At 27.0% G+C, this 14670-nt stretch overlaps 4 protein-coding genes across 4 annotated transcripts; 2 read left to right on the plus strand and 2 right to left on the minus strand.

The window, feature by feature from the left end:
- Positions 1-3644: 3644 nt before the first annotated feature.
- LOC114133129 (uncharacterized) lies at positions 3645-5205 on the plus strand. The gene is made up of 3 exons (XM_027998769.2): positions 3645-4143; positions 4284-4788; positions 4860-5205. The coding sequence occupies exons 1-3, from the start codon at positions 3958-3960 to the stop codon at positions 5123-5125; spliced, it is 957 nt and encodes a 318-aa protein (XP_027854570.2). The 5' UTR covers positions 3645-3957; the 3' UTR covers positions 5126-5205.
- Positions 5141-5997, minus strand: LOC114133131 (COX assembly mitochondrial protein homolog). The gene is made up of 3 exons (XM_027998772.2): positions 5694-5997; positions 5520-5624; positions 5141-5453 (listed from the first exon to the last, which is right to left on the minus strand). The coding sequence occupies exons 1-3, from the start codon at positions 5758-5760 to the stop codon at positions 5248-5250; spliced, it is 378 nt and encodes a 125-aa protein (XP_027854573.2). The 5' UTR covers positions 5761-5997; the 3' UTR covers positions 5141-5247.
- A 148-nt stretch (positions 5998-6145) lies between these two features.
- Positions 6146-10048, plus strand: LOC114133130 (26S proteasome non-ATPase regulatory subunit 14). The gene is made up of 6 exons (XM_027998770.2): positions 6146-6319; positions 6412-6664; positions 6729-6945; positions 9172-9284; positions 9405-9605; positions 9683-10048. The coding sequence occupies exons 2-6, from the start codon at positions 6422-6424 to the stop codon at positions 9842-9844; spliced, it is 936 nt and encodes a 311-aa protein (XP_027854571.1). The 5' UTR covers positions 6146-6319; positions 6412-6421; the 3' UTR covers positions 9845-10048.
- Positions 10049-12406: 2358 nt separating this feature from the next.
- LOC126550976 (uncharacterized) lies at positions 12407-14094 on the minus strand. Its single transcript, XM_050203731.1, has 2 exons — positions 13341-14094; positions 12407-13147 (listed from the first exon to the last, which is right to left on the minus strand). The coding sequence occupies exons 1-2, from the start codon at positions 13683-13685 to the stop codon at positions 12407-12409; spliced, it is 1086 nt and encodes a 361-aa protein (XP_050059688.1). The 5' UTR covers positions 13686-14094.
- Positions 14095-14670: the final 576 nt, after the last annotated feature.

Raw genomic sequence — 14670 nt, forward strand, 5'->3', positions numbered from 1 at the left:
ATGACGCGTATTTTACATCACACTCGATGCGTGTATATCGGCGAAAGTGCATATAATGTGTATAGATATCTATACTTATACTTGATATTTATTCATATACTTGGACGCACGGTATATATTTTAATGACAAAAATACACGATGATTGTCCATCACATATGCATTCATCAGTCTAAAATACTTATTGTATTGGGTGCTAATAGGTACTTGATACACGTATAAAGTTAAATGTTTAGAGGATACTATAAGATTTTCTGCAGTATTTTTTTTCTCATACTTCTGTGCTAAAACTTTTCTTTTTTTGTTATTATAGCCTTACATGCCTAAACATTATAAAAGTATATCGTATACTTATGGCCGTATAACTCATGCGTTATGCAGCTCTGCACATTGGATTGTGGTTTTCGTGACCTGATTTAAAATATAGAATAAATAGTGGTTTTCGCTTTTTCGGTCGGTTCGCATTTTAATTTTCTTATAATTTTATGTACATTTATATATTTATATAAATATAATATGTCGATATAACGTTAATAAAACTTGAAAACATATATTGTAACCATGACGTTTTGAACCCTTATTGTTAGTATAAATGTATCTTTTTAAATATTTAAATATAGGTATTTAATTTGTATACTTATAGTAGTTGCTATATAATACATAATATATAAATAAGTGTATTTTTATACTATGTAAACAATCGTAAATAATAACTATACCTCAAAGACTTAAATATATACTTTTTGTGCTGCTTTTGTAAATTAATAATATTTTCCAAATTTCTTTTAAAAACTATAAATTGAGCATACTTGGTATTTCAAAAATAATCTTGTTTATTGAGGGTAGTTTCTGTTCTCAAATTGGATTTAGTTTGTACTTAAAGTCAAAGAGTCAAAAGTGAAAAATGCATAGTTATTTCAAAATAATTAAAAACTAAATAATAGAAAAACTAAAATAAACATGCAAGTATGCAACACAGTCTTCGTCAAAATCAAAAAAAAATTATTATTAATCGTAGGGAAATGATGTTGAAAGTTTGAAACATCTTGCCATCGCACGTATATTATTATTATTATTATTTTCTATTCACAATGAAAATGATTATACCTAGCTTCTATAAGTGATTTACAAACGTATAGGAGCTAGGGATTGTAAACCTGATATATTCAACTCTGTATCATATACATGATCAATGATCATTATTAAATAATGAATGAGTAGCGAAATCGCCGAAACCTAAAAATGTATATTGCACTCTTTTAATCTGATTACGATTATTTTCTGTCTGTGGTTCCCTAGTCCCTGTAAATATAACAGCACCTAAATTTAAAATCGACCTTATATAAGTACACAGTGCAAAGTTTTTAGAGCTATTATTAATTAATGGAACCTAATAGTATCATAATTGGAATCTGCTTATTTTTACGCACCGTAATTTTTAATTTTACTTTTTGTTGTAAATACTTTATTTTATTTAATCAATTTTAATTACCTATATAATATATATTATATACAATACACAATTAATTTTCTTTTAATCATTAAATATGCGACCTCTCGTCATTAATCAAAAACAAAAATTTAATTTTTTTGATTATGTTACCTATATGTGTAGCCTGTAAGTATGTTCAAAATACTATGAATATTTATGAAACTCCATTATGTAATTTGTTAAAGTATACAGTATTTCATTAAACCCACTTAAATATATTGTCGCACTACAGTAGTTTATAGCATAGATCTATAGTGGCCAGTGATCCATACTTAAGTTAGGTAGTCATTTTTGATAAAAGTATAAATTAAAATGATTAAATGATATAATTATATGTATTTTATATTATTACATATTATTAGAAAATACAGATCCAAATAAAGACGGACCTAAATACCATTATCTTGATATTATGTTAGATACCTACTTAGACGAGTTAGACGTGATTATTTGCCAGTATGACAATTTCAGAAGCAAAATATTATAAGCACAATATTACAGTTATCAGTTATGAACAGATCTTATGTATCTTATGTAAGTTTAAAAAATATTATAAAATAGCAATAATTAGGTGTAAACAAGTGTTTAAACAATTAAAATTTTAATGATTTTCTCAAAAATGTATGCTTGAGTTTGAGTAGATGAGCTAAAATGCTTTTTATTATTTAAAACATTGTTTGTCATTGCTTATTTATAATTGTATTCTTATATTTTATACCTATCCAATATAAAGTATATGTCATGTCGTCATACTTAAATATTGTATTTATGAGTAAACCTTTCCTGGACAAGGAACATTTTTTTTTGTAAGAAAACTCGGAACAATCTAATCTAATCTAATTAGTGTTTCTCTACAATTGTAACACAAATAACTGTAAATAACTGTTGAGTAAATGTATAATCAATACACATAGGTACCCGTTATATGGTACACGAAAAACTTAACGTTAACGATTTCTGACTGAATTATACACTTTACTCTACGTCTCTACTGTATAGTTTTAGACCTGATAGGTGGAGTGGATAAAGTTCACACAATTCAACAGAACAACCAGTCCCTTTGATTTAAAAACAAATAATAAACCCACCAGTGTACTTAACAATTAAAATTATTAATATAGTTTAACTAAGTTAATTAGAGCATAATATATACGCAGGGCCATATTTATGCAAGGACAAATGGAACATTTGCACTGGGCCCACTTGTCAGAGGGGCCCATCGACTTCGGTCACATAAAATTATTTATATACCGTTTTATCAATTTAAGTCAATTTAAGTGTATATAAGTGTAATAATACCTATCTAATAAAAAATACTAATTTAAAAAAAAAGCCGTGTTGTTTATAACAATTATGTTACTTGTTTTACTTGAATAAATATTAAAATTAATAATCATATTTTTAACAATACAATTTTATTCTATGCTCTAACTACTCATATACTAATTAGGTACCTACAGCATTAGCTTAAAAATATATTATGCGTACATTTTTATTTTTGCATTGAAGAAAATATAGACGGACAATTTGGGGCCCAAAATTGTAAGTTGTACAGGGCCCACGAATTGATAAATCAGCCCCTGTATATACGTAATGAACTTACCATGTAAAAATTGAAGTAATAAACACGAATATAATAGTTTGTTCTTCTTATCTGATCACGATTTTTGAACTAGTTGCATCTGTTACCTAAGTATAAAATAGGCAGTATTAAGTGTAGCTGTCACTGCGCGTAGGTTGCTAAAAAATTCAAAATGTTTCTCTGTACCTATCACAAAGACAAAAAAATAGTTTTCACAGCATTGTAGGTGTGTATGTTGTTAATAATTGTAAAAAGGATGTTATACCCGAATGTGTTGTTATTTGTCTCCATCTTACGAACGCGTAATATGGAAAATGTAACGTTCACAAGAGTTTGTTTTACTCGGTAAAAACGTGCAATATGTAATATTGTAAGCCACAGATTTTCAAAATAATTTTTAGGTACCTACATAATATAAAGACATTGGTAAATGGTGATTTATTTTCATTTTTCAGGATTTTGAATAATTATTCATAATAGGTAGTTTTGCTTTACTCTAAAACATGTCTGCGGCTATTGGCTACACTGATAAACTTTAACATTATACTAATGATAAGAGAGAATTTTTTAAATATTGTGTTATGATTGTTATTTGTTATGAATGTTTTATAAATGAAGTTAAATATTTCGAATTTTTTATGTTGAACGTAGATCACGATTTATTCGACATTTAATATAACCTTAACGGCTTAACGTCTTTAACCTCCTAAGTAGAGTTATAGTTCAAATACTTTTTTTCCATTTTTGTTTACAATAATTATTAATATATTTTCGACCATGGTAAATTCATTTTGGAATAATCTAACTAATTCAAGATTAAAAAAAAATAATTTTATCCAAAAACAATCAGAGGCCTAATAGATTGTATTGAAATTATTGTGAAAAATGTTGCCTTTGAAACCACCAGTACCTAAAAAAAATGTAAAAAATATTAAACTGGTTAATTTTCCAATTTTTGATGAAAATGGAGACATTTTTGATCCAAATGCATGGCCAAAATATCAAGGAATTTTTAATGGGAGAGTTATTATCATCAACGATTTAAACGACAAATCACGTCTTTGCAATTTGGTTTGTAAAATGTTTATATTTAATTTTTAGGAATATACTTTACTTTTTTTTTATTTAAGATCTTATTGAAATTACTGAGTTTCAGTGAATCTGTGAAACTGTAGAGTTCATCTATGAATTAATTTTTTTTTTAATATCAGGGTTGTTTTGGACAATTTGGTATAATTGACAAAGACAAATTCATAGACTACAAAACTCTACAAAATCAAGTGTTAAGGCAAAAAAAGAATTGGCAAGCAATGGAATTAGTACCTTTTGAATTTCCTAATAACAACCAAAATTATGAAGATAAAAAAAACGCACGTACCAAATTCCAAAAACCTCATGACGCTAATAAGCCAACTTATAATAATTGGAAAGATTTAAAATCAAGTCGTTCTACAGAATATGAACAACTGTTAATTCTATCTGGTGTTCAACATGAATTATCATATTTTCTACTTTTAGAAGAAGCTTTTTTTTTATGTTACACTTTGGAATGTTTGGAAATGCGAAAAGAGAATGGTTCATTAATGAGTGTAGTTGAATGTTGGAAGCAATTTAATGGTTTGAAAAAAAATTTTCCATATTATTATGCAGCCTATCATTATTATAGATCAAAAGGATGGGTTGTTAAACCGGGACAACAATATGGTGGAGATTATGGTGAATTTTAAATGTTATATTAAAAATTAAAATATAAATAATTTTTTTCATTGGTATATGCATTTTTTCAGTACTGTACAAATCATCTCCAACATACTATCATTCTTCATATGTGGTTGTGATTAGTGCTAATGGTCAAAATAGTGAATTGTTACCATCGTGGCCTTCATGGTATGGATGTGGTCGAGCAATAGAAGCTGCTAGTAAAGATTTACTTATATGCACAGTTCTTGGTCCTGAGTATGAAGAAGAAATGCTTATCGATCTGTCACAGTACACTATTAATGACATTATAGTAAGACGTTGGGTGCCATCTCAAAACAGAAAAAAACCTTAATGTTGTTAATATGAATAAACTTTACACAAAAACAGTATATTGTGTGACTAAAAACAAAAATATACAGATTTAATGATTAATTTAAGCCATTTTTTTTCTAATCTATAATTATTTTAAAATATTCAACTTTTTATTTTCTGTACTTCTGGATTTTTTTTAACTCCTGTAAGTCTGTATTGTCTTCGTTCTTGTAAATATTGATCTCGACATTCTTTAATAAAATCTTCATTAGTAAACCACTTGGACATGCAATCATTTAATCCTTTTACTTCTGTTCTGCATTTATAGAACATCCAGAATCCAGTATTCAAACAACAATCTCCAAACACTTAAACAGAGTTTAAAACTATTAATTTATTCCAATAATTAATAAACCTAAATGTAGTAAAATTACCTTTATTTTCTTCAGAACATTTTTCATATTTTGCTCTTTCTCTTACAATTTTTGGTATTACTACATTTTGTTCAATTTTTCTCAATGAATAGCTATCAGGATCTCCTGAAATATTATGGAAATGATATTTAAAAGGGTAAATTTTCAAGGAAAGAACTATTAGAAAATGCTTACCCAACCCATGTGGTCCTCCTCCATATCGAGATTTACGTTCATCCTTAATTTCAGATGATGCAGACATTACAGTATAAAATAATATTATGCTGATGACTAAAAATGTATTTTGAAATATTTATATTTTTAAACACAAGTTTACTTGAAATAATATATTAAAAATTAATAACATTAGGTACTTTATAATATTAAATTCTAATTTACACTTTCAAGTCATTTCATACTAAACAATAAATATTAATCCTGAATTTTTGAATCTGTTTCGTCTTTCCTGAGAAGGCTGAAGCTGAATTTAAGATAAAAATATTTCTTGATATCACTTTATCAATAGTATTATCAATCATCTTGATATTTCACTTTCTAACCATGGTCTAACCTCAATTTCAGAATAAACGTAGTATTTTAGGTTATGTGATTAGTTTGTTGTCAAACTTAAATTCGCTTAATCATTTTTCGAATACATAATAGTCACTGCTTACAATAGTCTTTTCACTACACAATATACTTTAGTGACTAGTATCTTTAAAGTAGTGAATATCTTCAAAAGTTTAAACAAATAACAATATAATCGTTTATGAATTTACATTAGTTTGTAATTTAAATCCTAATAGTTACCTACAATACAGGTATGTCGTATATTATTCAGTTTGTTTTTAATTTAAACATTAACATATTATATTAAATCTTTGTAACTCACTTGATGTTATTTTTTGGATAGTTCAAAAGTCATGGATCGTCTATTGAGGTTGGGCGGTGGTATTCCTTTGGGACAAGGGGGAGCGCCTGCTGCCGATACTCCTGTTGTAGATACTGCTGAACAAGTCTATGTATCGTCATTGGCCCTGTTAAAAATGTTGAAACATGGTCGTGCTGGAGTCCCTATGGAAGTTATGGGCTTAATGTTGGGTGAATTTGTGGACGATTACACTGTACGCGTTATTGATGTATTTGCAATGCCCCAAACTGGAACTGTAAGAATGTTTATTATTTATTTATTTATTAATTTTTTTAGTTGATGTTAATTAATCATTCTAGGGTGTAAGTGTTGAAGCTGTAGATCCAGTATTCCAAGCAAAGATGTTGGACATGTTGAAACAAACTGGCAGGCCGGAAATGGTTGTAGGATGGTATCACTCACATCCAGGGTTTGGATGCTGGTTATCTGGTGTCGATATTAATACACAACAAAGTTTTGAAGCCCTCTCTGAAAGAGCTGTTGCTGTTGTAGTGGACCCTATTCAAAGTGTTAAAGGTAATACGCTAATACTTTGTTTAGTGTTTATTGCTGTTATGTTTACAAATATAAAATGCAAATTAAAAATAATATTTAATAGCCATAGTTAAATAATTTAATATAGGTTGTTCATTTATTACAACTTTCTTAACAGTCAATTTGTTGATAATAACTTAAAATGTTTTTAATTTTAATACGATTTATTGAGATTATTTTTTTTGTAGATGTTTTTAGTAAAGTAACAAACAACTTTAAATTATTATGGCCAAATTAAAATTAAAGTTTTAAAGAAAGAAAATTGGTTAATATTTAAGGTAGAATTTAACAGATGATTAGTATTACATCACCATTATTATTAATAAAATTATTAATCATTATGAAAACTTCCAATTTGAATTGAATAAATATTTAACGTTTTCTGCAAAATAAAATGAAAAAGTAATTTAAACTTCAATCTAAACAATTTGTAGGTACAATTTTTTTATTATAACTTTTTATTGGTTTAATAGTCACTAATTATTTTACTTAAAAACGCATAATTACCTATACTAAAAATATTACTTTAAACAATATTATGTTTATTATTCAATACGACTTAACATTTATTTGAATCCAACCAATTTATTTATAAGAAATAATAACAAATGGGGTGTTTATTAATCACCTGTACTCAAACTCTTTCATCTCATGGCTTTTTTATTTTGTTAGAATTTTTAAGTAACTGCCAAACACATTTAAACATGACAAAGTAATGTTTAATGTGTTTTTATTTATATACTTTTTGTACATTAATTATCAAACAAAAAATGTAATAATTATGTATAGAAAACTAAAATTGAATGTCAAATGTTTAGAACAAAATTAAAAATAAGTTCTAGTAACATCTTTCTTATAATACTAATTTCCAAGATCAATATTTTTCTTTTTTCGCATAACTGCTCCATGGTCTGGATGCTTATGGGTTATAGTATTCTAAGTTTATCAAAATAACATACCAGTATACTACACTTTCACAAATAAATACTAAATACTAATAATATTGTATACTCTTATTTTCCATTTTTATTTGTATATTGCGTAAGGCACCCGGTGCCAATGCGATTTTGTACACAAAAATATGCTCAATAGGAATAGAGATCCTGTTCTGTAGAATCAACCAAATTCGATAATTTTTTTTAACTATTAAAGGGTAATATTCTACAGGCCGTATCGATCCCCATTTTTTAATATTTTAATCTCAAACTTTGTAATCTGTCTTCAAAAATAATACAATTTTAAGCAATTTTGTATAAATTATATTTTACTATTATTTTGAATAAAATAAAAATTGAAGTTCTATGCGGCCTGTAGGCAGTTTTCTTCTTTCAAATAAAAATATAGTTACCAAAATCCTACAATTCTACAAAGCCTAAGAATTATTCCCGTAAAGTAATTTTTTTGGATATAATACACCCTATCAACCCCCCTTAAATAAGTATCGGATAGTAAATTAGTAGAAAAGTATTACAGTTAAGGTGGTAACTAAAATACAAATTTGAAAATCTGGCACTGGGCCCCTTAAACATAATTTAATAGATAATCACTATAATGTAATGTAATATTAGTATAATTTGTTATTATCTTCTATTAGCTCAATATTGAAATCATTCATATTATATATTTTTATTACAACAGAATCTGAGCTTCATCATGCTAATCATGTGTCATTAAATAATGTTAAATGACCCATTAGCACACTATTATAGTAGTTCATTAGATGTTTTGTGATTGTTCATACTATTTGGCATAACTTACTAATATAATACTCTATTCATTATAAAAATATACTTGATTACCATTTGAATTCTAATCTTATTTTTTGAGTGTGTTATGAATATTTTTAAATATTTCATTTTATATACTCGGAAATTAAAATTAAAATGTAAAAATTGAATGAGAGAACACAGATAATTGATTTACCTTTAAGTTTCATAATAGATCAATTCATTCTAATATTAAAACTAACAATCTTACAACATAAAAAGAACTGCTGAACATATATTTTGGTGTGTTATAATCTGTTAATATAAACAACACATATAAGTATGAATTCTATACTATGAACAAAGAAATTAAATTACTGTTTCAAAAAATATATCTTCGTTATTCTATAAAATTTAAGAAATACAGAATGTATGCCCTCTTTCAGTTATTGATTATGTTATTTTTTACTATAATTAATTAAATTTATTGTTTGATTTTTAGGAAAGGTAGTTATTGATGCCTTCCGTTTAATTAACCCCAACATGATGGTACTTGGCCAAGAGCCAAGACAAACTACTAGCAATTTAGGACATTTACAAAAACCTTCAGTTCAAGTAAGTAAAATATTAATATTTATTGTTTTGTTTTTAATAGTTGGGAAATTTACCTACAAATGACATATTATAATATAACAACACTATAAGTGAGTTCTAATATCTTATTGTCCATTTTAGGCTCTAATTCATGGTCTTAATCGTCATTACTATTCTATTTCAATAAACTACCGGAAAAATGAACTCGAACAAAAAATGTTATTGAATTTACATAAAAAATCATGGATGGATGGTATGGCACTTGAAGATTATGAAAAGCATTGTGATACCAACCGATCAACAGTTAAAGAAATGCTAGAGTTAGCTAAGAGTTACAATAAAGTAAATATTAATTTTTTTGTAAAGAAAACTGAGTGTATTAACTAATAATTAAATATATTGCGTTTAATTGTTAACAGGCTTTGGAAGATGAGGATAAAATGACACCAGAACAATTGGCTATCAAAAATGTAGGAAAACAAGATCCTAAGAGGCATTTGGAAGAAAAGGTTGATAACTTAATGTCTGGAAACATTGTTCAGTGTTTGGGTTCTATGTTGGATACTGTAGTATTTAAATAATACTTGTGGAATTTTATGCAATCGTGGAAAAAAATACGGAGATAAATAAATTATTTGAAATTGTATATCAGAATTTAATAGTTAATATTTGTTTGCCGCTCCAATATTTCTATGAATATTATTTATAAGTCATAACTTTATATTTTCTCTTTTTTTAATATAAATAAATCTTGATTAATAAAGATTTCTATTCATATAATTTAAGCTAAGATTATCGTTCATATTATTCATATTAATAGATTGAAATAAATAATTATTTTTAATTTTATTTTAAGGTATTAAAGTAAAAAAGGAATAATGAGTGTAATATATAATAATATTTAAGAATTTACTTACTATACAAATTTTTTCTTAAAAAATAATTTTTATCAAATTATTACAAGTCATCTAAGAATCTCCCTCGCAATAATTTTAATATATAATTTATTAAATCAGTGGTGGTTTACGGACTTAAAATAAGAAAAAAATATTCTAATAAATATGTAAAAGCAATTGATTAATAACAGAATGATGTTTGTGGCCTTCACAAAATACGGATAATGACTATCATCCATAAATGTACATTGTGAAATAGGTACAATTATAAACGTGTGATGCGTGTATAAATGTGTATTAGTTTTTATACTCCATAGTAACTATAAGTTATAACTCACTAACAGTACAGTTATAATTTATAATATGTGCCTTGTTTATTTCTAAGAATACTAAGATTCATATTATGATTTATATTGTTTTTATTTGTTGTATGAAAATATTTAAAACTCTTCTGAAACATTACACTTAATGTATACATCTTAGATATTATTATTTTAATATTATATTTCCTATTTCTATTAATCATTTTGGGTAGTACTTATCATTTGGGTACATAATTTATAAATATAAATGGTATGTATACCAGTTGCCTGTTTGAGATTTTTAAAATAAGGCTTTTACATTTTTGGCGTGTAAATGTGTATACCCTCTGTTACTGTATAAACTATAAAGTATAAAAAGAATGAATAGATATTAAAATAATTTAGGTTATTAAATATCTCGATTGGATATTGTAATAATCATATAATTTGAATTTGAAATTTCTATACATAAGCTACCAAAATAATGAAAAAAGGTGTATCTGACAGATATAATGTGTACTGTAATATTTATGCATAAAAACATTTTTACTGTAATGTTGACTTATTAAGTCTTGGTTTTTTTCTTTTATGTTACAAATTACAATAGTTTAATTTTAATTCATTCGTTTTCAATAGCTATCATAGTTCTTACCCTCTCGTTGTTTGCTTCATAAGGGATACGCGTTATGAAACAATGGGTATTGAAGTTTAATAAAGAAAATTTTATGTTATTTGATTAAGACCTAAAACATTAATACTATACAGTAATGAATTGACATTAATCAATTTGTTAATTGTTTGTTATTACCATTGATTAGGTATAGAATAGACAGATAAACCATTGGTATAAGGATTTTCGGTGACTAAAATTTTGATTAAAATAGCTGCCGATAGGTAGCGTTGTATGTATTAAATTTATATTATTATTACCGACTGCAAATAAAACAATTCCTAGATTTGTGACTGACAGAAAAAGCGATAAGCCAATATTTTCTTAGTATCGCACTGTCATCCATCGTCACAATTTATTGTCAATAATAATATTAAATATTAATAATATTATACATGCATTGTGATTGTATTTTTACAGGAACTAATTTAGTGTGTAATAATATGTCATACTGATACTATAAATTTATGTTTTTGCAATTTATACAATATGCAGTATGATATTATTAAGTTTGTAACAACTAATTTTTGTGACAATATTTATATTATTTTAATCAAATAATATACAAATAATACTTGATGATAAATGAGAAGCTTTTATATTTTTTGACGTCCGAGAATAATTTTTTAGCTAATTAATGGTTAAGACGGATAGTAAGGTGTAATCTATCCGTAAAAGTTTAAACCGTAAATAAAATTAAGAATATAATTAATGAATTATCATTTTTAAGCTATTGAATAGCTCTTGTCGTGGGCCTGGCGTGGTGACTGAAAAAATATTTTTCGTAACGAAAAACCGTAAGATTTTATTGTTAATTATTATTATCTGCGTTCGACGGGCGTCAATGCCGTGTTATATTCCTGACTTGACTGCTGCTGAAAATTTCGGCTATATGACAGAAGCGCCAAAGGCACAAAAATGACCTATCATTTGCGCCAAAATGTGTAGGACATAAGCTCCAATATAATATTGTATACCTAACATGTGAAATAGGCGCCAAAGGTATAAAAATTACAAATAATTTGAGCCAAAATTAAAATTTTGTATAAGTAGATATTTAAAAATTGCTCTTTTAAATAATTATATTGTGTTAAAAAAATTGTCAATAATAAATTATAATATACATGCAAATAAATATAAATTAAAAAAACGGTTGCGATTTTATACAAAAAAAAATATGTCAATAACAAATTATGATATACAATATACATGCAAATAAATATAAATTTAATAAAAAGGTTGTGATTTTATAAAAAAAATGTCAATAATAATAATTTAATAAATTGGTTGATTTTTTAATCCTACTTTTTTCACATATTCTAAACGATTTATTTCACCATCCTGATATTTCTTCCATTGTACAATTATTTCTTCGTGAGATACCCTTAATTTATTGTTAGGAGGAGAGTTCATAAATAAATATGTTTCACTTTGTAATTTTAATAATACATCAATTACTATATGGACGGAACAATGAGCCGAATAAAATTGATCTTTTAAATGTCGATGATATGATTCAGCTGCATTTGTAGTTCGTATAACCTCATTATCCGGAATTTCAGCCCAAATTTTAGGTGGAAAAATACTAGAATCAATGTATGTTTCTAAAACGTAATCACTAAATTTTAAAATTGTTTGATCTTCGGGCGCGATAGACATTAAATCTGCAAAAGCATCAGATACTTCGGTGCACGGAAGAAAAGCCAAACCAAAAAAAGACTTCAACCAAATCCCTATTTCAGAGTTCTTCATGTATTCATTTCGAAGACCCAAGATTTGAATTTTCCGAAACAACGATTGCCCTAAATGAAATTTACAACATTTTATTTTTGAATTGGGAAAAACTGCTAAAAATCCATCATGTGCTGCTTTTTCAAAATCAACTAGGAGTATTTTAGGAGAAAATTCTAAATTATATTTTTCACACAATTTTTGTATGTATTTCCACATTGATTCATAGCAATTTGAAGTTTTACTTGTAGTAGACAGTAAATTAAATGTAAATATCTTCCACAGCTATAACATGTATCGTATATAGTTGGTAAAAGAATTTCGGACAAACGTAAAATGTACCATCGGCAACTAAAAGTGAACTATTGTGGCACATGTATTGGATATTAGATTTAGTGGTCAGAAAAATGATTTTGCTTTCTGTATCTACGTGACATAACGTTTCGTTCCTATTAGTAAAAATATTCCGGTTACTAACTTGATTAATAGCTTCTTCCAATGATTGAGGCGTTTTCGGCAATAATTTACGTCGTTGTCTGTACATTGAAACTCGAATATTTCCAATATCATCTGAAACCATTGCAGTACTTTCAGCAGCACACAACTCGTGACGCATAATTTTCGATGGTCGGTCCGTTATATTTTCGGTTGCTTTTCTTTTACAATTATTGCGCAAAATATGACACTGGGCATCATGATCGTTCACTATTTCGTGTAAATGCTCACCATTAATACTAACAATTGTAGTCATAGATTTATCCATTTGTATTCTAGCAGAACATTTTTTTTTGGTACACCTCAACGACACATTACCACTGGCCATTTCTCGTAAAAATCTATATTTTTACTCTTTAAATAAAATACACACTACACCTTTATTCGTAAAAGTTTTTGTGAAATTCATTTTAACGAATGATGCTTAAACGAATGCGTACAAAGTAGGTACTAACAATATGTTATAAACTTATAATACAAAACTGCCCACACACTGTCTATGTGACAATCTATCGTAATCAGATATATAATCTAATTGTCGACATTTGTCGATTAAGATTAAACATTTGGAGTTTTTGAACGATATAGTTCTAAATTTAATATCTGTTATTTAACATATATTAACCGTGGCACACAGGTACCAAGGATTTTGGCGCTTGTGTACGATACGATTTTGGCGCTTTTGTACGATACGACTTTATTTTTTCTTATCTAATTTTGGCGCTTATGTCTTCCACCGAAAATTTCGCGGGCCACCAGCGTTATCGCCGCCGTGTGACCACCCTCAATGGCTAATCACAGACAATTGTGACGATTAAGACGGGTTTCCACTACATACGTGTACGTGCATAAAAATACTTTTCTGTTATTGGCCGGAGCGTATAAACTTTCTGGTATACCAAAAGCTTACCGTGTATACCAACAAATCACAGAAAAATATTTTCTATTACGTGCGTAGAACGTATGTATAGTGGAAACCCGCCTTTACGCAGCGCCGCAGCTGTATAATACCTAGTCTAAGAAATTATTATAAATCAACTGACATATTTCATTGATTTCACTAAATTCATAATATTGAATGTTTCAAATTCAAACTGTTGTCTTTGTATTCTAACTTTATAATATTGATTTGTAAATAAGTTTCCAAAAGATAGCTAAGGTACTTTTTTTTTCACCAATCTCATTTCAAGTAAGTATGTTGTATGTATACCTACTACTAGAGAGCCTATATAATAAGATATATATATATATATAATATATAATACAATATTATAAAGCCCCTCTGCCTACTACCTTGTTTTTTACTAATACTC

This window comes from Aphis gossypii, chromosome 3 (assembly GCF_020184175.1).
Source record: "Aphis gossypii isolate Hap1 chromosome 3, ASM2018417v2, whole genome shotgun sequence".
Taxonomy (NCBI): domain Eukaryota; kingdom Metazoa; phylum Arthropoda; class Insecta; order Hemiptera; family Aphididae; genus Aphis; species Aphis gossypii.